The sequence below is a fragment of the Scyliorhinus torazame genome, chromosome 18, assembly GCF_047496885.1.
Source record: "Scyliorhinus torazame isolate Kashiwa2021f chromosome 18, sScyTor2.1, whole genome shotgun sequence".
Taxonomy (NCBI): Eukaryota; Metazoa; Chordata; class Chondrichthyes; order Carcharhiniformes; family Scyliorhinidae; genus Scyliorhinus; species Scyliorhinus torazame.
Window position 1 is genome coordinate 9,212,754 of NC_092724.1, and position 25,640 is coordinate 9,238,393.

General features: G+C 46.2%; 1 protein-coding gene across 1 annotated transcript in view; it reads right to left on the reverse strand.

Annotated features, from left to right (window-relative positions):
* LOC140394926 (guanine nucleotide-binding protein subunit alpha-14-like) overlaps positions 1–25,640 on the reverse strand; it is a 39,067-nt gene that overhangs the window by 2,874 nt on the left and 10,553 nt on the right. The window contains exons 3-6 of the mRNA XM_072482119.1: positions 18,332–18,486; positions 10,852–10,980; positions 7,997–8,126; positions 3,475–3,628 (exon numbers count right to left, since the gene is read on the reverse strand). Coding sequence (XP_072338220.1) covers positions 3,475–3,628; positions 7,997–8,126; positions 10,852–10,980; positions 18,332–18,486 — 568 coding nt within the window. The remainder of the gene's footprint in view (positions 1–3,474; positions 3,629–7,996; positions 8,127–10,851; positions 10,981–18,331; positions 18,487–25,640) is intronic.

Consider the following 25,640-nt stretch of genomic DNA (forward strand, 5'->3'; position numbering starts at 1 on the left):
TCTGGACTTAGTGTTATGTAATGAGCCAGACTTGATTAAAGATCTTAAAGTAAGGGAGCACTTAGGAGGCAGTGATCATAATATGGTAGAATTCAATCTCCAATTTGAAAGAAAGAAGGTAGAATCAGATGTAAAGGTGTTACAGTTAAATAAAGGTAACTACAGGGGCATGAGGGAGGAACTGACGAAAATCGACTGGAAGCAGAGCCTAGTGGGAAAGACAGTAGAACAGCAATGGCAGGAGTTTCTGGGAGTAATTGAGGACACAGTACAGAGGTTCATCCCAAAGAAAAGAAAGGCTATCAGAGGGGGGATTAGGCAGCCATGGCTGACAAAGGAAGTTAGGGAATGCATCAAAGCAAAAGAGAAAGCCTATAATGTGGCAAAGAGTAGTTGGAAGTCAGAAGATTGGGAAGGCTACAAAAACAAACAGAGGATAACAAAGAGAGAAATAAGGAAAGAGAGGATCAAATATGAAGGTAGGCTAGCCAGTAACATTAGGAATGATAGTAAAAGTTTCTTTAAATACATTAAAAACAAACGGGAGGCAAAAGTTGACATTGGGCCGCTCCAAAATGACGCTGGTAATTTTGTGATGGGAGACAAGGAAATAGCTGAGGAACTAAATAAGTACTTTGCGTCAGTCTTCACAGTAGAAGACATGAGTAATATCCCAACAATTCCAGAGAGTCAGGGGGCAGAGTTGAATATGGTAGCCATCACAAAGGAGAAAGTGCTAGAGAAACTAAGAGGTCTAAAAATTGATAAATCTCCGGGCCCAGATGGGCTACATCCTAGAGTTCTAAAGGAGATAGCTGAAGAAATAGTGGAGGCGTTAGTTATGATCTTTCAAAAGTCACTGGAGTCAGGGAAAGTCCCAGAGGATTGGAAAATCGCTGTTGTAACCCCCCTGTTCAAGAAGGGAACAAGGAAAAAGATGGAAAATTATAGGCCAATTAGCCTAACCTCGGTTGTTGGCAAGATTCTAGAATCCATTGTTAAGGATGAGATTTCTAAATTCTTGGAAGTGCAGGGTCGGATTAGGACAAGTCAGCATGGATTTAGTAAGGGGAGGTCGTGCCTGACAAACCTGTTAGAGTTCTTTGAAGAGATAACAAATAGGTTAGACCAGGGAGAGCCAATGGATGTTATCTATCTTGACTTCCAAAAGGCCTTTGATAAGGTGCCTCACGGGAGACTGCTGAGTAAAATAAGGGCCCATGGTATTCGAGGCAAGGTACTAACATGGATTGACGATTGGCTGTCAGGCAGAAGGCAGAGAGTTGGGATAAAAGGTTCTTTTTCGGAATGGCAACCGGTGACGAGTGGTGTCCCGCAGGGTTCAGTGTTGGGGCCACAGCTGTTCTCTTTATATATTAACGATCTAGATGACGGGACTGGGGGCATTCTGGCTAAGTTTGCCGATGATACTAAGATAGGTGGAGGGGCAGGTAGTATGGAGGAGGTGGGGAGGCTGCAGAAAGATTTAGACAGTTTAGGAGAGTGGTCCAAGAAATGGCTGATGAAATTCAACGTGGGCAAGTGCGAGGTCTTGCACTTTGGAAAAAAGAATAGAGGCATGGACTATTTTCTAAACGGTGACAAAATTCATAATGCTGAAGTGCAAAGGGACTTGGGAGTCCTAGTCCAGGATTCTCTAAAGGTAAACTTGCAGGTTGAGTCCGTAATTAAGAAAGCAAATGCAATGTTGTCATTCATCTCGAGAGGCTTGGAATATAAAAGCAGGGATGTACTTCTGAAGCTTTATAAAGCATTAGTTAGGCCCCATTTAGAATACTGTGAGCAATTTTGGGCCCCACACCTCAGGAAGGACATACTGGCACTGGAGCGGGTCCAGCGGAGATTCACACAGATGATCCCAGGAATGGTAGGCCTAACATACAATGAACGTCTGAGGATCTTGGGATTATATTCATTGGAGTTTAGGAGGTTGAGGGGAGATCTAATAGAAACTTACAAGATAATGAATGGCTTAGATAGGGTGGATGTAGGGAAGTTGTTTCCATTAGCAGGGGAGACCAGGACCCGGGGGCACAGCCTTAGAATAAAAGGGAGTCACTTTAGAACAGAGATGAGGAGAAATTTCTTCAGCCAGAGAGTGGTGGGTCTGTGGAATTCATTGCCACAGAGGGCGGTGGAGGCCAGGACGTTGAGTGTCTTTAAGACAGAAGTTGATAAATTCTTGATTTCTCGAGGAATTAAGGGCATTGGAGAGAGAGCGGGTAAATGGAGTTGAAATCAGCCATGATTGAATGGTGGAGTGGACTCGATGGGCCGAATGGCCTTACTTCCGCTCCTAGGTCTTATGGTCTTACCCTGTCCTTCAGTATCTTTTCCAAAAGCTTCCCCACCACTGATGCCAGGCTCACCGGTCTATAATTTGCTGGATTATTCCTGCTTCCTTTCTTAAACAAGGGAATAACATTGGCTATTCTCCAGTCCTCTGGCACCTCGCCTGTGGTCAAAGTGGATGTGAAGATATCAGTTAAGTCCCCAGCTATTTCTCCCCTTGCCTCCTGCAATAACCCGGGGACTTGTCTCCCTTAATGCAATTTAGGATACTCAACACTTCCTCCTTTGATATATTGGCGTTCTCAAGAGCGTTCACACACACCTATCCCTGACATCCATGCCCATAAGCATGTCGCTTCTACTCAGAGATATAAGAACGGGATTAGGCTATTTGGTCCCTCAAGCCGGGAACAGCACATTTATGGATCCCAGGAAATTTGGCCGGAGTCCGGAAACCCAGTGAACAAGGGACTAAAATAAAATCAAAATACTGTGGGAAGGTTGGAAATCTGAAATAAAAACAGAAAATGCTGGGAAAACTTAGATGGTTTGGCACTGAGCTTTTAAGAGTCTGTGGGACTCTTTGTCAGAGCTCTCACAGACTTGAACCGTTAACTGTGTTTCTCTCTCCACAGAGACTGCGAGACCTGCTGAGTTTATCCTGCATTTTCTGTTTTTATTCCATGTCTTCTGGACTCTGTCTTTTGAGGGGGAAAAACCTACTTTTGTCACAAAGTACATGAACTGGCAGAGGAAAAACAAGACACATCAACTCCTATGATCCAATATATTGGTGCACATCAAGGAGATATTATAAAGCCAAGCTATTATTTTCACACCTCAGCCCAGGAAATTAATCTGCCCCAAATTTTCATTGGCTGTTCTTATTTATAACATTCAGAAAATGAGGCAATAAATTTAAGATTTAAGCCATTGAGACACATTGTTGAGGCACCGTAAGAGGAACCTGTAATGTGTATTCAACTGTGGTTTGCCTGACCTGAGACTGTTTGCTGACATTGAGTTCCTGAAACAAACTAACATCTTTCACCTTCACCTCGATAAGCACAAATATGGACTTGAGAGAAGTAATTAAGCAATGAAGACCCACGCAAGGAAAGGGAGAAAGAGCGAAGTCAAAGAGATGCGTTTTCTCCTTACCGTGAAATTCAGGAAAATAGTCCACCAAATGTGATTTGAGAATCTTCTCCTCCAAAATATCCATTTTATTCAAGAAAAGAATAATGGGTGAGGTCTCAAAATATTCGGATTTCAAAATGAAATAAAAGAGGCTCAGACTTTCCCTCATTCGATTCTACAACAAAGAACACAGAGCGTTTCATTATTGAGAATTCTTTCAAAACTTAAATTCTGAAAATCTTGAATTATCTTTCCACGTTTATTTATTCAGCTTTCATTTATCCTGTCAACATATATATATATATGTTGCATTAAATTTCAAGAAGTTTTAATGTGACGACAGTTTCCCTTTCATGTATCACTGTCTCAGACTGTCAGGAAATGCATCTATATCACCTGTTCAATATTTAAAAATCTTACATCTGAGTACTTGCAGTTTTTTCCTGTATTTTCAATTCCCATGCCCACATTCAGAATAGACACTCCACATGGACCTGCTCTACTGTAGTTATACCCTCCGGCCTCTGGAGGCATTGCTCATTCCATCCACTCCTTGTATTGTTTCGCTCCAGCCTCCAGTTCTTAATCCGAGTTAATCATCAGGCAGCAAGCTCGATTATTTGAGGGTCCCTGGACCACAGCTTATGCTGTGGTTTTGCTATGGGGCAGGGTAAGAAAGAAGTCAGGATCAAACCTGACAGGCTTTGACAAAGAGCCATCCAGACTCGAAATATTAGCTCCTTTCTCGCTCCAGAGATGCTGCCAGACCTGCTGAGATTGTCCAGCATTTTCTGTTTTTGTTCCAACAGAGACAACTACAGAATTTTGTCCAAGTTAGGCTTAGGAACATAGGAATTAGGAGCAGACGTAGGCAATTCAGCCCTTGAGCCTGCTCCACCATTCAAATCAGATCATGGTTGATCTCTCAAATCTACCTCCCTGCCTGTTCCGCATATCCCTTTAACCTGTTTTTTAAAATCAGAAATATACCTATCTCCTCCTTAAAACCATTTAATAACTCCGATTCCACTGGACTATGGGGCAGTGTGTTCCACAAATCCATCACCCTCTGCGAGAAGTAGTTCCTCCTTATCTCAGTTTTAAATTGAGCGCCTCTCAACCTATATCTGTGACCTCTCAGTCTAGATTGCCCCACAGGGGGGAACATTTGGTCTACGTTTACTTTATCAATCTCTCTTAGTATTTTGTACACCTCAATCAGATCTCCTCTCATCCTTCTAAACTCCAGCGAGTATAAGCCCGAACTGTTTAATCTCTCCTCATACATCAACCCTTTCAACCCGGAATCTATCTGGTGAACCTCCTCTGAACTGCCTCCAATGCCCCCACATCCTTCCTCAAATAAGGAGACCAAAACTGGACACAATACTCCGGACGTGGTCTCACCAACACCCTATACAATTGCAATAATACTTCTTTACTTTTATGCTCCAATCCTTTTGCAATAAATGCTAACATTCCATTTGTCTTTTTAGTTGCATGCAGTACCTGAATACTGACTTTTTGCGATTCATGAACAAAGACACCCAAATCCCTCTGCCCAGATGCATCTTGAATCTGATTTCCATTTAGATAATTTGCCTTTCTATTTTTTTTAGCCAAAATGGATAACCTCACACATTTCTACATTAAACTCCATCGGTTAAATTTTAGCCCAGTTTCATAGCCTATCTATATCCATCTGTAAAATCTTTATTTCCTTTTCTCTGCCTACTTCCCCACCTATTTTACTATCATTTATCCTGACCCTCTGCTTTCTGTCAGTCAGCCAAACCTCAATCCAATCTAATTCTACCCCCAAACCCCTGCGATCTCAACACCTGGATCAGTCTTTTATGCAGCACCTTGTCAAACACCTTCTGAAAGTCTCGATATACCACATCCACCGGTTCCCCATTATCCACCTTGCTGGTTTCATCCTCAGAGAACTCGAGCAAGTTTGAGAAGCATGACTTTCCATTCATAAAACCATGCTGACCATGGTCATTCCAAATGTTCAGTCATCTCCTCCTTGATGATTGATTCCAGCAACTTCCCCACAGAGGTCAAACTAACCGGTCATAAGACATCGGAGCAGAATTAGGCCACTCGGATCACCGCGTCTGCTCCGCCATTCAATCATGGCTGATATTTTCTCAACCCCATTCTCCTGCCGTCTCCCCATAACCCCTGATCCCCGGCCTATAGTTTCTTACTTTTTGCCTTTCCCCCTTTCTGAATAGGGACGTCACATTAACATGTTTCCAATCCACCGGAATCCAGGGCATTCTGAAATATAACCAATGCATCCACTATCTCTGATGCTATCGCCCTTACTACCCTAGGGTGCAGGCCACCAGGCCCCAGAGACCTATCTGCCTATAATCCCATTACCACCTCCCTTTTTTAAAAATTTGATCATGGGATGTGGGCATTGCAGGCTATGCCAGCATTTATTGCCCAAACCTAATTGCCCTGGTTTAAAATAAAATAAATAAATAATCTTTTATTGTCCTACATAGGCTTACACTCACACTGCAATGAAGTTACTGTGAAAAGCCCCTAGTCGCCACACTCCGGCACCTGGTTGGTTACACTGAGGTAGAATTCAGAATTCTCAGCCGGTACGGGAATTGAACCCACGCTGCTGGCCTTGTTCTGCATCACAAACCAGCTGTCTAGCCCACTGAGCTAACCCAGCCGTCGTTTACGCCCAATGACAAGTGATGGTTATTGCGCAAAGCTCCTCTTCATTTAACTGCACGTTATTGGAAAAAAAAAATTATCTTCTACTGTGAAAACAGAGGCAAAATATTGGTTCAGTGCCTCCGCCATCTCTGTATTCCCCATGATTACCTCACCAGTATCAATCTCTATTGGGCAGCATGGTAGCATAGTGGTTAGCATTGTGGCTTCACAGCGCCAGGGTCCCAGGTTCGATTCCCTGCTGGGTCACTGTCTATGCGAAGTCTGCACGTTCTCTCCGTGTCTGCATGGGTTTCCTCCGGGTGCTCCGGTTTCCTCCCACAGTCCAAAGACGCGCAGGTTAGGTGGATTGGCCACGCTAAATTGCCCTTCGCATCCAAAAAAGGTTAGGAGGGATTATTGGGTTGTGGGATTGGGTGGAAGTGAGGGTTTAAGTGGGTCGGTGCAGACTCGATGGGCCGAATGGCCTCCTTCTGCACTGTATGCTCGATGTCTAAAAGGACATTTACTTTAGCTATTCTCTTCCTCTTTATATACTTATAGAGCTTCTTATACTTCTCTGCTAGTTTCCTTTTGTTAGTTCATCTTAGCTCTTTTGATTTTATTTTCAGTAGCTTTTTGCTGAACATTGAAGTTCTCCCAATCCTCCAGCTTGCCACTAGCTTTTGCAGTATGGTATGCCCCAGATTTTTGCCTTTATGTCTTCCTTGACTTCTTTGTTTAGCCATGGAACATTCTTCTGCCTTTTACAATTCCTCTTCCTCTCAGGAGAGGGATTTAATATCTCCCTGAATATCAGGCAGTGTGTAACTTGGATGTGATGGAGTTCTCATGAAATTGCTGCCTTGTTCTTGTATGGGTTGCAGGTCGCGGGGTTGGGATGCGCCGTAAGCCTTGGGTTATAGCTGCAGCTTTATGTGGATTGCACATAAAGCGATGCACCAGTGATGGAGGAGGTATGTCCTGGATGCTGTCAAACTACCGAGAATTATTGCAGCTGTCAGACTCGTGGAAAGTTTGCCCCTATATGCTTTAAGCTGCAGGGCTATGGACTAGGTGCAGCAAGGTGGGATTAAAAAGGCCACCTGGCTGCCCTCTGGCTGGCATAGACAAGATGGGCCGAATGGCCTCCTCCTGTGCTGTAACTTTTCTAAGATTAATAATAATAATCTTTATTAGTGTCACAAGTAGGCTTACATTAACACTGCAATAAAGTTACTGTGAAAATCCCCTAGTCGCCACACTCCGGCGCCTGTTCGGGTACACGGAGGAAGAATTCAGAATGCCCAATTCACCTAACAAGCGCGTCTTTCGGGACTTGTGGGAGGAAACCGGAGCACCCGGAGGAAACCCACGCAGACACGGGGAGAACATGCAGACTCCACACAGACAGTGACCCAAGCCGGGAATCGAACCCGGGTCCCTGGAGCTGTGAAGCAACTGTGCTAACCACTGTGATTCTATATGCACTTCAATTTCATTAGCATGTGAATATAAGAATCTTATGGTAAATATAGTCATATTCCTCAGCTCATAACCAGAAACAGCATCCATTTTAGCAGGAGCATGTGCACGGAAGCCAATAAATTACAAATCAGTAGTAATTCTAAGATAAACAATTGACAATACTTTAATTTGACACACGCAAGGATAGTGTGTTTGGTATTGTTTACTGCAACTTAACATCTAGTTGGCCAGGTTACAACAAAAGTTCAGCCAATGGCAACCAGAACCACAAACTGTTAATTCCCAATACTTCAATACAGAAATGTAAGTCTAAGAACAGTTGACTTTGCAGAAGGAGCTCCCAATCTCAAAGGATTCCCATCAATCTTACCTCATTCTCACTCTCTTCCAGGACTTGATCATATTCACTGAGGGAAGCCAGGAATATAAGTGACACCACATTCTGAAAGCAGTGGATCCATTTCCTCCTCTCAGACTTCTGCCCTCCAACATCCACTAATCTATAAATTAGAGAAGGATTGGGAAACGTTAAAGACCATTCAATCAGGAATAATAATTGGCCACAGTGTATCAGGCATCACCTTTAACTTAAAAGAAGCACTTGCAAGTTAATATTCTCTTTAGAGGTTGGGTACAAACAACAGGATCAAATGTGAATCTGTAGAAAATTTGCTATCAAACACTGATAGATCTTTTCTTAAGAACAGAAACTTAAGATATATTTCTTTATATTTAATACTCCTTAAATTCCATTAAGTGGCTCCAGTCAGATTGAGTGGAACCTTATCCAACATTCAGCTAAATAAATCCAATGGTTAATTTTTTGCAGGTTTAATTGTGGGTCACAGACCCCGGTCCAGCCAGGAGGCCTGGTTCCTTGACAGGACATTGCTGGTGAATTCAGGAAGCACAGATCGGAAAATCACACACTGGCAGTTCTGACTCCCCAATCCTGCAAAACCATTGGACAAAGAATTGTGGACTTTGACCCCAGCTTCTCGGTCTCATTAACCCTTTCATTTCCAGCAATGAACCACCTTCGCTAGATGCAAAATATGGGCAGGAGTCTCCGTTTGGGAGATTACGTTCTACCGCCGGAAGTGAATCACGGTGAATTTGCGTGGTTCCTGTTAGGAACGCCATGCGGTTGAAATTCAGGTCATGCAAACGGGCCAGCACACTGGCCACGTGTGTCCCAAGCAATTCCCAATCCCGCTGACGTCTGATTCACTAGAGCCGGGAATTGGGTTTAAAAAGTCACACAAGCTGGAGCTGCTTATAAGCGGTCCACTCACCACAGACTGTCATTCTAGCCAAGAAGAGCCTGTATGAAGACCTGCCCCACCCCCTGATTCCGGGAGTCCATGATTGTCCATATGCTGGATGCCATCGAGCAGAGGAGGGACACACACTTCCCCAGGGTGGGACGGAGACTCAAGCCCAACCTTCTCAATAATACCAGGAGGACCGGCACAGAATGCAGGAAGAAGATGAACGACCTTCTTGGGGCAGCTTGGGTGAGTCACCACTTCTGTGCCCCTGGCATCACTCCTGTCCCTCACTCCATAAATCCCCGTGCATGTATTGCCCTCTTTGGCCAGGAGTCTTTCACACACATGCCACCAGCTACAGACCCCCCATAGAACTCCGCCCCCCCCCCCCAGCATCTCACTATGCCCCCGGGGATAAGTCAGCCCATAATCGTCGGGAGCGACAGAAGATGGAAGGGGCATCCCAGGTATTCAGGCCACACTCCCTCAGAGGAGAGGGCCCTGCAGCTCGTGGGGAGGCCAAGGAGAGGGCAGTGGCAGCGATGGGGTTGGCCTGCGACAAACAAGTGGGAGCCTAATGCAACGCAGATGTCCCCACAGCAAGTGAGTCAGCCGTCTCCCACAGACCAGTCCTTCTCAAGATCTCGCTCCACGTCTTTTGTCTTGCAGAATCGCCATCAGACGAGGCTGGGCTGTCCGGAGGCGCTGCCTCCCAGCCAGATCCTCAGCACGCCCAAGGGCACCAGTCCGGGGGAGTCACCGACGTTTTGCCGCTGGTACCATCCACCATCGCGGAGACTATTACCTCGGTAGCTAATGTTAGTGATCAGGCTCCTGGGTCACCCTCTGGTGAGCACCACACACATGCTGCAGCACCTTAGGTGGAGGAAGGGATTCCTGAGGGAGTGGACAGTCGGAGGGCTGCCTGATCCGAAGGAACAGCAGTTGCCCGAACAGATGTTGTGCTTCTGAAAAAGATGATCGCGTGCAGATGCAGAAGCACAGTCAGAACTTACAAGAGTCGGTGTCAGTAACTTTCCAGCAAATCCAGGTAGGTTTTCGGATTGGAATAAAGGGGTTAAAGGTATATGGGGAACAGGTAGGGAGGTGGATTTGAGACCAGTAAGAGATCAGCCAGGATCTGATTGAATGGCGGAGCGGGCTCCAAGGGCTGAACTACCTACGCCTGCTCCTAATTCTTATGTTCCTAAGTTCCAATGTTTCTTGGCATTGCAGCCAATAGTTTGAAGTCTGCTGAATCGCGCCCAGTATGTGTGAGAGAGAGGGTGACAAAGTGGGAAGCAGAGAAATGAGACAGCAAAAATGCATGAATGAGTGAGGAAGAATGGGAAGGAGAGCAAGAGGGCACACAACCTCCAGGCCAATGGAAATAATGAATGTTAAAAGTTTCATTTCTGGGCTGGATTTCCAACTTCCTTGCAAAGTATAGTTGTGGTAGTCATCACTGTTGTATATATCACATAGGAGATGTAATATGGTAAGGCTCCTGTACTACAGGTACGGGGGTAGATCCCTGCCTGCTGGCTCCGCCCAGTAGGCGGAGTATAAATGTGTGTGCTCACCGAGCTGCAGCCATTTCGGCAGCAGCTGTAGGAGGCAACACATCTCTGCGTAATAAAGCCTCGATTACTCTCTACTCTCGTCTCGTCATAATTGATAGTGCATCAATAGTTTAATTATTGTGGGAGTTACCAGTGCACACTTTGGAAAATTAGATTTAAAATATAACTTCTTTGCTGCACAATAATGTGCTTCCAGCCCTTGAAACATTGGCCAGATTGATGCTAGGGGATATATTTTCCTTTTCACTCCTGTTAACAAACAAATCAGGGTGATTAAAGAGTTTGTTTTGTGAACATCATTGAGCCAGGAATATATATCCCCAACAACTCGAGGATTTCCTTCTCAATCTCACAAAATGGTTTCCACATACCTTAAAGATACTTGATTCATTTTAAATGAATACTCATTAATGCCTGTCGTTGGTACTCGAACCCTCAGTACATCTTGTTCTGTTGGTATATAATCGCTAGCTGCAATACGATCAATGTCGGTCAGGTAACTGCAAAAGACATGGAGTAGTGTGTGTCAGAATTTAAAAGATGCAGCAGTAGCACAGTGTCCTCCATCTTGGAGAATTGATACAATACACATTAAAATGGACCCATTGTTCAAAGAAGGAAATCACAGCAAAGCCGTCCGAGCCTTTACAGCAGAGAAGGAGGTCATTTTTGGCCCATCCAATCCACGCCAGCTCACTGTAGGCCAATCCGATCTTTTCCTCCCACTTTTACCGCCATTAACCCTGCAAGTTTATTTCCCTCAGGTCAAATCCAATTTCTTTTTGCCATCATTGATTGTCTCCACTTTCATTCCTCTTGTGGACAGTGAGTTGACGAGGTTACAAAATCACAAGTTGCAGGTTGTTACCGCTTACTGTGCAAAAGCATTCACCCTCGCTTTCCGCTGTGTCTAAGGACAGGAAATAGCAGCAGGAGTTGACCATAAGGTTCCATGAGCCATGAAGAACTCGACCTTGTGTCAAGTGCTGGCAGCCACTTGCCCTTCCCAAAGTTTATACGGCAGGCATGCTCCAATTTCTTCTTCAATAATAATCTAATAATCTTTATTAATAATAATATTATTATAATAATTGCTTATTGTCACGAGTAGGCTTCAATGAAGTTGCTGTGAAAAGCCCCTAGTCGCCGCATTCCGGCACCTGTTCGGGGAGGCTGGTCCGGGAATTGAACCCGCGCTGCTGGCATTGTTCTGTATTGCAAGCCAGTGATTTAGCCCAGTGTGTTAGTGTCACAAATAGGTTTACATTACCACAGCAATGAAGTTACTGTGAAAATCCCCTGGTCGCCACATTCCGGCGCCTGTTCGGGTACACAGAGGGAGAATTCAGAATGTCCAATTCACCTAACAGCACGTCTTTCGGGACTTGTGGGAGGAAACCCGGAGCACCGGGAGGAAACCCACGCAGACACGGGGAGAACGTGCAGATTCACGCAGACAGTGACCCAAGCCGGGAATCGAACCAGGGACCCTGGAGCAGTGAAGCAACAGTGCTAACCACTGTGCTACCGTGACAACCAATGCATGCAGCTTATAGAGTAGGGGGGCATAACACCTCTAAAGAAAGCATGCCTCAAAAATTAAAATCAAGATTTCTTAAAGGGCAGTGTGAAAGTAAAATGAAGCATTGGGACCAATACAGTTGGGGACATTGGTCTAATTGGTGGAGGATGATCAGGAGGCAAACTGTGAAATCCAATACTAGTCTGTCTTGAATATGCCTTAACAGTGGCATATTGAAGGGGTGGGAGTAACTTATTCTCCAGAGGCTAGGCCATGAGGCTGCATGAATATTTTAGCAGCCAATTAGATTTAGGGTGCGATTCAGTGGCCGCATTGCACATTCGCTCAAGCGGAGTATGGGCGGTGAATGCTGGGAGAGCCCTCTCGTGGGCTTCCCAGAAGTCTTCATGCCTCACAGGATGCACCCAAGTCCCGCGAAGTGTCCGTGTCAGCAACACAAGTGGCGTGACCAAACGCCCAGTTTTAAACCAACTTCGGCGAGCTCATCCGGGATCCACTGGCCGTGCGGGAATCCACTGGCCTCGCGGGAATCCACTGGCCTCGCGGGAATCCCCTGGCCATTGGGAATCCACTGGCCTCGCGGGAATCCACTGGCCTCGCAGGAATCCCCTGGCCTCGTGGGGATCCACTGGTCGTGCGGGATCCACCGGACTCACGGGGATCCACTGGCCTCACGGGAATCCCCTGGCCTCGTGGGAATCCACTGGCCTCGCGGGAATCAACTGGCCTCGCGGGAATCCACTGGCCTCGCGGGAATCCACTGGCCTCGCGGGAATGCCCTGGCCTCGTGGGAATCCACTGGCCTCGCGGGGATCCACTGGTCGTGCGGGATCCACCGGCCTCGCGGGGATCCACTGGTCGTGCGGGATCCACCGGCCTCGCGGGGATCCACTGGCCTCACGGGAATCCCCTGGCCTCGTGGGAATCCACTGGCCTTGCGGGGATCCACTGGCCTCGCGGGAATCCACTGGCCTTGCGGGGATCCACTGGCCGTGCGGGATCCACCGGCCTCGCGGGGATTCACTGGCCTCGCGGGGATCCACTGGCCTCGCGGGGATCCACTGGCCTCCCCCAGCGAGACCGCAGCCAGGTGCCGTTCAGTCCACACAAATGAGGACGAGGCAAAAAGGCACCCGGGGGTCTCCCGGGCTATCGGAGACCCCTGGGTGGTCAGGGTCAGTGCTTGATGGCTCCCTGGCTCTCCCTCTGGAACTCTCCCGGGGCGCCCGAATACCTCATGTCCACCCTCAGGATCTCTTCCACAGCCTTGCCAGCTCTGCCCTTTCCGCCTTTTCCCTATGTGCCCGAATCGAAATGAACTCCCCGAGAACCACCGCTGTGAGTGCCTCCCACAGCGTTCAGCTCCAAGTACCTCCAAATGCATCCCTCTCCCGCTGGCGCACCTCCTCATCCGTCAACAGCCCCACATCCGGCCTCCACTGCGGGCACTGCACCCAATCCCACACCCCCCACCCCACCTCCCACACTCGCAAGTTCGCCCAGTGCGGTGTTTGGTCTGAGACCTGTCATGTGAGAGTATCTTTAAGAAATGGGTGTTTATAAATGGGTGTGTATATAAATATCTGTAGTGAGAGTACCTTTAAAAAATGGGTGTTTACTACTGCAGTGATGTCCGAGAGTGGGAGGAACTGGGCTATCTGTCAGCTTTTTACTTTCATTTTAGGCTGTTTGCTGCAGGGTGTGTTTTAGTTTCGTTTTCAGAGCTGGATAGCTGCAGTCACAGCCAGAAGGTGTATGAGTCTCTCTCTCTATAATCTAAAGACTGTAAATCAATCCTTTGGTGTTTGAAAACTAATAACTGCTCTCAGTAGTGACTTTAAATTGATGTGCTTCTGTTTAAAGTTTTTTAAGTCTTATGGATGTTAAAAGGACAGCTTAAGGATTACTTAGTGTTGTATTCTTTGGGGGTTGTATTTGAATTGATGGTTGCTAAGATGTTCACTGTATGTTTTAAAAAGGTTAACTTGAGTTCATAGAATAAACATTGTTTTGCTTTAAAAAATACTTTTCCATTTCTGCTGTACCACACCTGTAGAGTGGGCCGTGTGCTCCCCATACCACAATCTATTCAAAGTTGTGGGTCAGGTGAACTCTTTGGGGTTCTCTAAACCCTGGCCCATAACAGACCACAATCGGCGAATACTCCAAGTCGCCCACCCCCGCCAGCAACACCTTGTCCACCACAGAAAGGTCAATCCAGGAGTACACACGGGAGAAATACGGAAATTCCTTCGCCCTCGGCCTCCCAAACCTCCATGGATCCACACACACACACACACACACACACACATACACCCTCAATACACTCCATAACCCCCTTCAGCTCCCTCGCCGCTGACGACATCTTCACTGACCTCGGGCTCGACTGGTCCAAGCTTGGCTCAATGACCATGTTAAAATCCCCACCACCACCACCACCACCACCATGATCAACGGGTGCGATTCCAGGTCAGGGATCTTCTCCAGGACCCGCCTCAAAATCCACATCATCTTAGTTTGGGTCATAAACGTTTACCAGGACCTCCGTATCCCTCTATTCCCATCCTATTCATGTATTTGTCAAGATGCCCCTTAAACGTCACTATCGTCCCTGCTTCCACCACCTCCTCTGGCAGCGAGTTCCAGGCACCCACTACCCTCTGTGTAAAAAACATACCTCGTACATCTCCTCTAAACCTTGCCCCTCGCACCTTAAACCCATGCTTCCTAGTAATTGACCCCTCTACCCTGGGAAAAAGCCTCTGACTGTCCACTCTGTCTATGCCCCTCATAATTTTGTAGACCTCTATCAGGTCGCCCGTCAACCTCCGTCGTTCCAGTGAGAACAAATCAAGTTTATTCAACCTCTCCTCAAAGCTAATGCCCTCCATACCAGGCAACATCCTGGTAAATCTCTTCTGCACCCTCTCTAAAGCTTCCACATCCTTTTGGTAGTGTGGCGACCATAATTGTGGCCTAACTAAGGTTCTATACAGCTGCAACATTACTTGCCAATTTTTATACCAATGAAGGCAAGCATGCTGTATGTCTTCTTGACTACCTTCTCCACCTGTTTTGCCCCTTTCAGTGACCTGTGGACCTGTACACCCCGATCTCTGACTGTCAATACTCTTGAGGGTTCGACCATTCACTGTATATTCCCTACCTGTATTAAACCTTCCAAAATGTATTACCTCACATTTGTCCGGATTAAACTCCATCTGCCATCTCTCCGCCCAAGTCTCCAAACAATCTAAATCCTGCTGTATCCTCTGACAGTCCTCATCGTTATCCGCAATTGCACCAACCTTTGTGTCATCCGCAAACTTACTAATCAGACCAGTTACATTTTCCTCCAAATCATTTATATATACTACGCACAGCAAAGTATTCACACGTGACTGACCAGCCCATTCCGCCCCCCTCATGTTCCACATGACCAGCCTGGTTGGAGGCCATACCACCCACCTCCCCTGCCCATCAACAATATCCCTTTTTGGGCCGGCCCCAGGCCGGTGGCACGCGACCCTCCAGGCCACCCTCGGATGTCCACCATCACCACCTTTCCCAACTGTCCAACAACAGCCACACCCCTGTCAGCACCCCCTCCCCCTCCCCAATACAAGACAACAACCCCATTCCTCTGCTATAAAAAAAAATTCTATGTGTGGGCTAAACTGGCGAGAAACTCCCCAGGGCCCAAAAAAATGAAGTGCCATTGAATAGCGGCGGGGAACCCGCTGGCAGAGCTGTCAGGAAACTCCCTCAAAATCTCACCACACATGAACCTCAAAATCTTTTTGGCAGAATCACGCCATTAGGTTCCATGTGTTGGGTTTCCCTGGGGTTGGGAGTTGGCAACTAAAGGAACAAGAGGTGGGCTGGATCTAGCAGATATTTGCCTTTCCAGTACTGCTCGTCGGCCAAGAGGACTGGCAATTCTTCCCTCCATCCCCAGTGTTCGCAGCGAACACGCTTCTCTTTCATCCCTTTGAGCAGTTCAACCCCCATCTGTCCGCATCCCATGATCTCCCTGTGACCAGTCAATCCTCCAAGTGACGACCACCCACTCAGCTCATGATCTCTCATTGCATCTCTCAGTCGGGCTCTCCGTCAGCTCTTCTGGGTCTGTACTTGATGAGTTTAGAAGGGTCTCATTGAAACTTACAGAAGAATACTGAGAGGCCTGGATAGAATGAACGTGGAGAGGATGTTCCCACTTGTAGGAGAAACTAGAACCCGAGGGCACAGCCTCAGACTGAAGGGATGATCCTTTAATACAGGTGAGGAGGAATTTCTTCAGCCAGAGGATGGTGAATCTGTGGAACTCTTTGCCACAGAAGGCAGTGGAGGACAAATCACTGAGTGTCTTTAAGGCAGAGAGAGATAGGTTCTTGATTAATAAGCAGATCAGGGATTATGGGAGAAGGCAGGAGAATGGGGATGAGAAACATATCAGCCATGATTGAATGGCGGAGCAGACTCGATGGGCCGAGTGGCCTAATTCTGCTGCTATGTGTTATGATCTTATGGAGACACACAGAGTATGCAAAGCAGCAAGGAATTGAGGAAATTCTAATGCTTAAAAATCCCTGAAAGAATGTCGAAAATGTCAACGCCCCACCTGTCTCCAGCTTCGCGTGACTTCAGTTTATAATCCCTTTCAGTAGGACTGCCATTAACAGGCCACACCCATAGTTTGTCAGGACACAGCAGTAACAGCACTGATTGATTGACAGTAACATTCTATAGGGCCTGAACTGTGTCATTCGATCCCTATTTCATATATTAATGAGGCCACTGCCTGTTCCTGAGGGAGCAAAAAACGCCTGAATCAAGGGCTGGACGGAATATTGGGGCAGCCAACTCCAAATTATCCATGATTCTGTTTCTGCCTCAGGAGGGGGCAGTCGTGACCATGAAAATCTCATTCGTTACTTCAGTTAAAGGCATTATGAGGATTCAGGGAAGAAAATTTCACACACAAGTCAATAGATTTTAGTTCATTATGCAGGGACTAAGGAGACACAGATTTAAGATTTTGGACAAGAGATGCAGGGGGAATGTGAGGGAAAATTTATCTTATGCAATGTCGGGGACGTGGTACTGACTGGATTGCTTCATAATGAGCTGGCATGGACCCAATGGACAGAATGGTCTCCTTGTGCACTGCAAACGTCTACGTCCTTGTATCTGAAAATGAAAGACCTTTAAACCATGCATTATAAGTCGACTCAAAAGTAATTGCAATCTTTGAATGAATCATGGTTAGAGGGCAGGAGGTAATTGGCCAGAGTGCATGAGTTCCAACTTTAAAGTTATATATTCCATTCTTATTTTGACATTGGCACATTATATCCACATTTAAAATGGAAGGAATTATGTAAACTTGTCACGTTGTAAATGCACCCTCCCTCCAATATTGGTGCTGTAGCACCCACTCCTGATTAGCCCATACAGTGGGAGCCATTTAGGATTTGCCAAACACGCTTCATAACAAGGTGAGATCAGGGACTCTAATCTGGAGAATGAGAGGATTGAGAAGTTGAGATCAAATGAAACCATGAGGCAACTTTCCTATTTTCCTCAATTCCTGTGGGGTAGCATAGTGGTTAGCACCATGGCTTCACAGTGCCAGGGTCCCAGGTTCGATTCCCAGCTTGGGTCACTGTGCGGAGTCTGCACATTCTCCCATGTCTGCGTGGCTTTCCTCCGGGTGCTCCAGTTTCCTCCCAAAAGTCCTGAAAGATGTGCTGTTAGGTGAATTGGACATTTAAGGGCAGCACGGTAGCACAGTGGTTAGCACAGTGGCTTCCCAGCGCCAGGGTCCCAGGTTCGATTCCCGGCTTGGATCACTGTCTGTGCGGAGTCTGCACGTTCTCACGAGTCTGCGTGGGTTTCCTCCGGGTGCTCCGGTTTCCTCCCACAGTCCAAAGACGTGCAGGTTAGGTGGATTGGCCATGATAAATTGCCCATAGTGTCCAAAAATGTCAGGTGGGGTTACGGGGATAGCGTGGAGGTGTGGGGATAGGGTGGAGGTATGGGTTTAGGTGGGGTGTCCTTTCCAAGGGCTGATGCAGACTCGATGGGCCGAATGGCCTCCCTCTGCACTGTATATTCTATGATTCTGAATTCTCCCTCAGTGTACCTGACCAGGCGGCGGAATGAGGTGACAAGGGGCTTATCACAGTAACTTCATTGCAATGTTAATGTAAGCCTACTTGTGACAATAAAGATTATTATTATTATATTGTTCTTCTAATTGATCAGCACACGAGGGAACATCTGAAAGGATAATGAAGACTTACTAATTTGTAGAGTCAAGCAACTGGTACTCCCGACGCCGTTCATAGCATGTCCTTACTCCTGAATCATTCCATAAGCTTTTAATCGCATCCGCATGCTGTCGTTCAAGTGTAGCGATTTTATAGGCTTCTAATTCCTTTATTACCTGAGAATTTTCCTGTTGAATTAAATAAGAATGTAAATAGTAGAAGAGGGATGGATTTGATTTCCGGATTCTTGTTCCTCAGCTTCTTATGAAGTCTGTTCGACAAATTCTGCAGCTGGAGCTAAACAGAAAGAGGCGGTAGAGCGCCATTGCTGGAGGGAGGGTGTAATTACGGCGTGACAAAGTTTACATTAACATTTCCATTTTAAATCTGGACATAATTGTGTGCCAATATAAAAGTAAGAATGGAATGTATAACTTTAGAACTGGGGCTGAATTATGTCCATGCATCCTAGCCAATTATCTCCAGCCCTCTAACCACAATCCGTTCAAAGACTACAATTTCTCTTGACCCCTGCTTACAATGTTGCAGGACGTCAACGGGTAACAAATCGATAATCTCAGATTTGGAGCATTTCTTGGCATCTTTTCTCTTTTATATTCCTATTTCCACATTCATAATGGAAACTTTCCATGTCCATTTATAGCTGACAGTGGATTGACTTTACAAAATGACAATTTTGCAATAAATATTTTAAAAGCCAATGGATGACTCTAAATGTCAAGATGTGGAGATGCCGGCGTTGGACTGGGGTGAGCACAGTAGAAGTCTTACAACACCAGGTTAAAGTCCAACATGTCTAAATGTCTAAATGTCAAGATTACAAAGTACCTGAACATCACCCTTAAATACTAATCTTGAATGATTCTGCTCCCCCCGCCCCCCTCCCCTCTGCTGCTGATACCCTTGCACATGGCTTTGTCAGCGGCTTAACATTTGTAGGGGGATCTTTCAACATTAACTTCCTCAGAAAGTAAAATCAAGTTGGGTGTACAGCCGGTGGCCAATCCACTGCCACTGCTCTCAGCCCCGCTCAAGCTGAAATTGACCGTGGATACTTTAAGGTGCAGCCTAGCGATCGGCCATTCTTTGCCCGTCAACTTGTCCAAAATTACTCCTCGTTCACCCATCAATCTCATCTTCATTCATCTACTTTCCTCATCTGTATTGATCGTGTGAGGTTGTGAGTGCAAGGATAGTCAGATTGGAAATTGGCTGTTGGACGCGCACAGTACAGAGCGCTTGCAGCAATATACTGTCATGTAGTCAGGCTCCAAGGGGCACCTTACCTGTGCAAGTTTCCTTTCCAGAAGTTGAGTCGCCGAGCAGAGGGCCACTCACTGGATTGCTTGGGCACCAGTTAATCGCCGCCCACTCACCCAAAGGCCATGCACTATGGGAGCCTTTGAATCCAGACGATATCACTATTGAACCCAACCTTGTTGTCAAATTACATCAACATGTGCAGTTCCATTGAAGTTTGCTGTAGATTGCCATTTTCCACTTAATAACATAGAACATACAGTGCAGAAGGAGGCCATTCGGTCCATCGAGTCTGCACCAACCCACTTAAGGCCTCACTTCCACCCTATCCCCATAACCCAATAACCCCATCTAACCTTTTTTTTTGGACACTAAGGGCAATTTATCATGGCCAATCCACCTAACCTGCACGTCTTTGGACTGTGGGAGGAAACCGGAGCACCCGGAGGAAACTCACGCAGACACGGGGAGAACGTGCAGACACCGCACAGACAGTGACCCAGCGGAGAATCAAACCTGGGACCCTGGCGCTGTGAAGCCATGCCCTGGCTAATTGTGGCACCCATATCATTGCCCCAGCTAATTTTAGTTAATTCTGCCTTAGCTGGGGATCAAACCTGCCTCAGCGATGGTGATGCTATCACCCAGACATCAATGGAGTGTGTAAGAAAATCATTTTTAACTCAAAATAGATTGTAAAACCTAATTGAGCATCAACTACTTGATGATAAGACATGGGTTAATTATCTTTAGGAAGTTCAGTACAAGGATTAATATTGTATGAGTTTTCCCAATAATTAGTGAACTGAATTCTAATTCTAAGCCTAACGTTCTTTGTGTATTTTTGGTGTGCTAAGTATTCATGCATATTTTTACACAATGTTAAATAAATTAGCAGTGGATTTGCATGATTATTGTTCATTGAAATCAGGCTTACGGTATGCAAACGTTTCCAAAATTCCATTCAATATCTGACGAGTTGACAAATCCCCTGAACCTGATGGCTTTAATCCGAGGGATTTAAACGAGGTAGATACAGGGATAGTGGATAGTGGATGCCTTGGTTTGATTCCTGCAGAATACCCTAGATTTTGGAACCGTTCCCATGGATTGGGAGGTAGCAAATGTAACCCCACTATTCAAAAAAGCAGAGGTGGAGAAAACACGGAACAATAGACCAATTAACCTGACATTCTTAATAGGGAGGAATGTGTTATTAGGCAGGTGATTACAGAGTACTGTGAAAATTAGAATATGATTAAGCAGAGTCTACATGGATTTAGCAACAGGAAATCATATTTAGTAAATCTGTACTTTTTTGAGGTTGTAATTAGCAGGATAGGTAAGAGAGGGAGAAGGTTAGCACTATGAATGGCAAAGCAGCCTTGAAGACCCAGAAGACCCAGCCTCATCATATTTCTTATGACCTTACATCCTTACAGTACTCCTAGCTGGGTTTTGACGTATTGTTTACTCCCTATAGCTGGGCTAGGAGGTAATCATAGAAGAGGGACCTGATTCTGCTGTCCACCCCCCCCCCCCCCCCCCCCAGTCCATAAGAAAATTAACGTCTATACAGTTGAAGCAAGGAGCAGCATTCACATCAGAAGCTATGACTGTTCTGTAATCACTTAGTTGCAGCTGAACTGAGTGTTGGGAATCTGAGATTAAGAAACGGTGACAATGGACAGAATTTGAAAGAAATAATATTGGAGCTCACGTTAAACTATCAATATTTTCCAAACATTGGCTAACCCAACACACAAGCAATTCGTTCTTGCCTTGTTGCCAGCTTGCAGACCAGCAATGATTCGTTAAAGAACAAATGCATCTCCATTTTAACAAAAGGGCTCTTTATTTCCTTAATCAATGTCTCCTGTTAATAGTTTACGATTTTCACAAATAGCTATTTTCTTTACTGAGCCACCAAAAACTATCTGTGGTTAAATAATTATACTCTTCAACAATTAACCAAAATGTTTACCAAAATAGAGAGAGTTGTTTCCTGGTCCAATGTGTCTTATGCAACACGGGACAAAATTATTATCGTTGTCAGTAATAATTCCATGTGAAGGTTGGCACGTTTACTAAACTGAAAATTACATGAGCTGGTTTAATATTTCATTCCACTGAGAGCCTGTCATCAGAACCACATTCCTCTGCCTTCAATGCAATGCTGACTTGTACCCTGAGTGTCCACCACAACTGCTGAATCCTAAACCTCAAGTACTGACTTAGCAAGCTCTTTGCTTACTGCCGTCCCTGTCTCTACTCTTTGCAAAGCCCTGCTCTCTGTTCTCTTTCTTGCAACCCATCACCCTAGCCACTAGAATAACGCGACAAGTTAACTTCGCGGCTTGCTGGCACAGTGGTTAGCATTGCTGCCTCAGAGACCCGGGTTTGTTTCTGACCTCGGGTGACATCCTGTGTGGAGTTTGCATCTTCTCCCCGTGTCTGCGTGGGTTTCCTTCGGATGCTCCGGTTTCCGCCCACAGTCCAGAGATGTGCAGGTTAGGTGGACGATCCATGCTAACTTGCCCCTTAGCATCCAGTGGTTACAGGGACAGGGATGGGGGATTGGGCCAAGGTTAGGGTCAGTGCAGAATCAATGGGCTGAATGGCCTCCTTCTGCCCTGTAGGGATTAAATGTTCTATGAAGATTCTCAGTTTCAAAGTCCGCAACAGCTTCATTCTGTCCACTCTGAATTTCTCCAGCCAAGCAAAGCTCACGCTATTGGTCAATGCTCCGAATTCAAGTTATCTCTCGATCCCTGCTCTGTCTAATCCAACAGAGGCTGACCCTCGACCCCTGCAGGTCTCTTCCAAAATCACTTTTCCTTCCTACCTCTCCCTGCTGCCAAAAGCCTCCTGGAGATGAGTTCAAATCCAGTCCAAACTGATGGGATAGTTAGCTCTACTGACATTCAGCCACGTGACAATGACTTTAGGCCATCTCAATCCAGTTTTTGGTGGATTATGGGAACACAGCACTAAACTAACTCTAATTTGCATTAGGTGACAGCTTCACTCAGGCCTAAAATTAGTTAGTGTTTTGAACTGGGGAAAAAAAATCACACTGCTGCAGTCAGCAGAGCTTTTGTCCGGATGGTTCAGAGACCTGCTCCTGTATTTTTTTGTGTGGCAGGTTCTGGTGATGGTTGCAGAACCTCGACACATTTTTTGCTTCTTCATTTGTCCCATGACAACTCTTGTCACCTTGCACCATCTTCTTTTGATTCTTCAATTGCTCCCAACTCCGTTCCTATTAACTGGTCTTCCCTTGTCTTCTTTTCCCCCGTTCCCCCCTTCCTGTCTCTGTATTTGCTTCCAATCTGTTACTGTTTCCACATCAAGATGAAAACTCATTGATTGGAAATGTTGGGCGGGATTTTCCCGTCTCCCAGCCACATGTTTCCCGGCAACACGTCATTCGATGGCAGCGGGATTCTACCCGCCGCTTGTCAATGGGATTTCCCATTGTAACCACCCCACACCGCCAGGAATGCACGGGCCGGGGTGCACTGTCGGCAGGAAAAGGGAAGCGCAACGGCCGGAGAATTCATAAAATCCCCAGAATTTACAGTGCAGAAGGAGGCCTTTCGTCCCATCGAGCCTGCACCGGTTCTTGGAAAGATCACCCTACTTAAACCCACGACTCCAACCCATCCCCATAACCCAGTAACTCCACCTAACCATTTTGGACACAAAGGGCAATTTCTCATGGCCAATCCACCTAACCTGCACATCTTTGGACCGTGGGAGGAAACCGGAGCACCCGGAGGAAACCCACGCACACACGGGGAGAACGTGCAGACTCCACACGGACAGCCACCCGAGGCCGGAATTGAACCCGGGTCCCTGGAGCTGTGAGACAGCAGTGCTAACCACTGTGCCACCGTGCCACCCTTAACCATTAACACTGTTTCTCACTCCACCGATGCTGCTTAACCTGCTGAGCATTTTCAGCACCTTCTGTTTTTATTTGAAAGGCTTATTGTTGGGTTGTGCAGAGTGAGCTTTACTTTTACATCTAACTGTACTGTACCCCCCTATTCTTGGGACTGCCTGATGCTAACTTTGATAATTGTTCCATTCCCAGCACTAGCATTCCACAAGCATAAACTTTACAGTAAATCCTTGCTCTTTGAATGGCGATGTCAGGTGCTTGGCATTAGTGCACGTGAAACATATACTTCAACACTGTCTAGTCTCACTGTAAGGACAACAAAAGAGCTCTGATAACCTTTCAAGATGTTAAGTACTTTATCCGTCACAATCCTTCTTACAGAATGGATTATTTCAGAGGCGAAGCAAGAATAGCCTTCGCTCTTCTTGCACAATGTAATATTTGAACAGAGCCTTACTGTGGCTGCATAGAATTTGTGAGAGAAACGCATTATTAATAAGGTCCAAATGAAATATTTCCCTTGTATCTCCCTTTCCACGTTGCTTGTTGTCACAGCTGATAAATGCTGGCTACCTGAACTTATCCACTTTACTGGCAAAAGCAGGCAGAGGATTAATGGTGTGAGATTACCCACTTGAAGATTGTCTGGTAAGAAAATAATTTAGTCTGAGTAAATGCTTCATTCAGCCAAACTGGTAATATTTCTGTCAGTCTCCTGTTCCTTTTTGTACATGCAAATTAATACTCAAACCAAAATGCCTGTTGATATGAAAGTCCCTGACCTCATCTTCCTCCTTGTTCCAAATACCTCTTGTTTATAGATACATTCTGTAGTGAAAGGTTAATCTTCCACTCTACATCATTCTTTCCAAATCTCAGCAAAATGTTCCAATATTTTAACACGTAACCTCTCCCACATGTATCAAAATGCAGCACTTTCAAGATAAATTGTTGGATTGTGGGCCTCATTTATTGCCCATTCCAGTTGCCCTGGCAACGTACAGCTGGCCCTCCTCCATAAATTGTTGTAGTCCTCGTGATGATGGAGTTCCCACAACGGTGCCAGGCAAAGAATTCCAGGACAGTGGTCAGCACTGCTGCCTCCCAGCCCCAGGGACCCGGGTTCGATTCCAGCCTTGGGTGTCTGTGAGGAGTTTGCACTTTTGCCCAGTGTGTGAGTTTGCTCCGGGTCCCCCAGTTTCCTGCCACAGTCCACAGATGTGCAGGTTAGGTGGATTGGCCATGATCAATGGGCCAGGGGGATAGGGCAGGGGGGTGGGCCTAGGTAGAGTGTTCTTTCGGAGGGTTGGTGCAGACTCGATGGGCCAAATGGCCTCTTTCTGCACTGTAGGGATTTTATGGATTCTATGGCCAGCGACCTAACAACAATGAAGGAACTGTACGGATAACCAGTGAGGGGAAACCTGGCGATGATGGTGTTCCCAGGTTCACCTTCTTGGTGGAGTGTTTAAGGGGGGTGAGGGACTGTTCAAGCACCCTTGGCTGGTGCTGCTGTGCATCCTGCAGATCGTTGATATGGTCGGCATGGCAGACTGGTGGTGGTTTGAGCGAGCGGATGGAGTCCATTGGCAGGAGCTTCAGTAAATCAAACTGCTGAGTACTAGATACTGTAAACGCATGAGTCCCACCCTCTGGTAACACACTGAGCTGTGCTCCTGTCTGCCTCTTTCAGGTGAATGTTAAAAATGTCCAGTGACTATTTAATAAACACCAACGAGTTCTCCTGGTGTTATAACCTGCCCGGATCCTATTGGCTGGGGACAATTGGCTACCCCATGTTCCTTGAGGAATATGAGCTCCTCCAATGAGAGGGGGTGCAGCACGGTTGTATAAATGGAGCTGGCCAGTGTGGTACCGGCTGGAGACGGAACCAGTAGTGAACGACTGGCCCTCTGTACACATTCTTGTTACTTTCTGCTGGACTCTACAATCACGTGCTGGATTCCTCCCCGCCCTCACGAAACCTGGTGTTCAGTCAACATCTCTCCTTCAAACAGCAGCAGCAAAAATCCATTAACCACTTATTACTCATTTGTTGTTTGCGGAATGGTGACGGCAAGACAAGGCTGCCATGTTTATCTTTTGACAATGATGTTAATTAATTGTGGCACTGTGCCAATGTTCAATCACTGC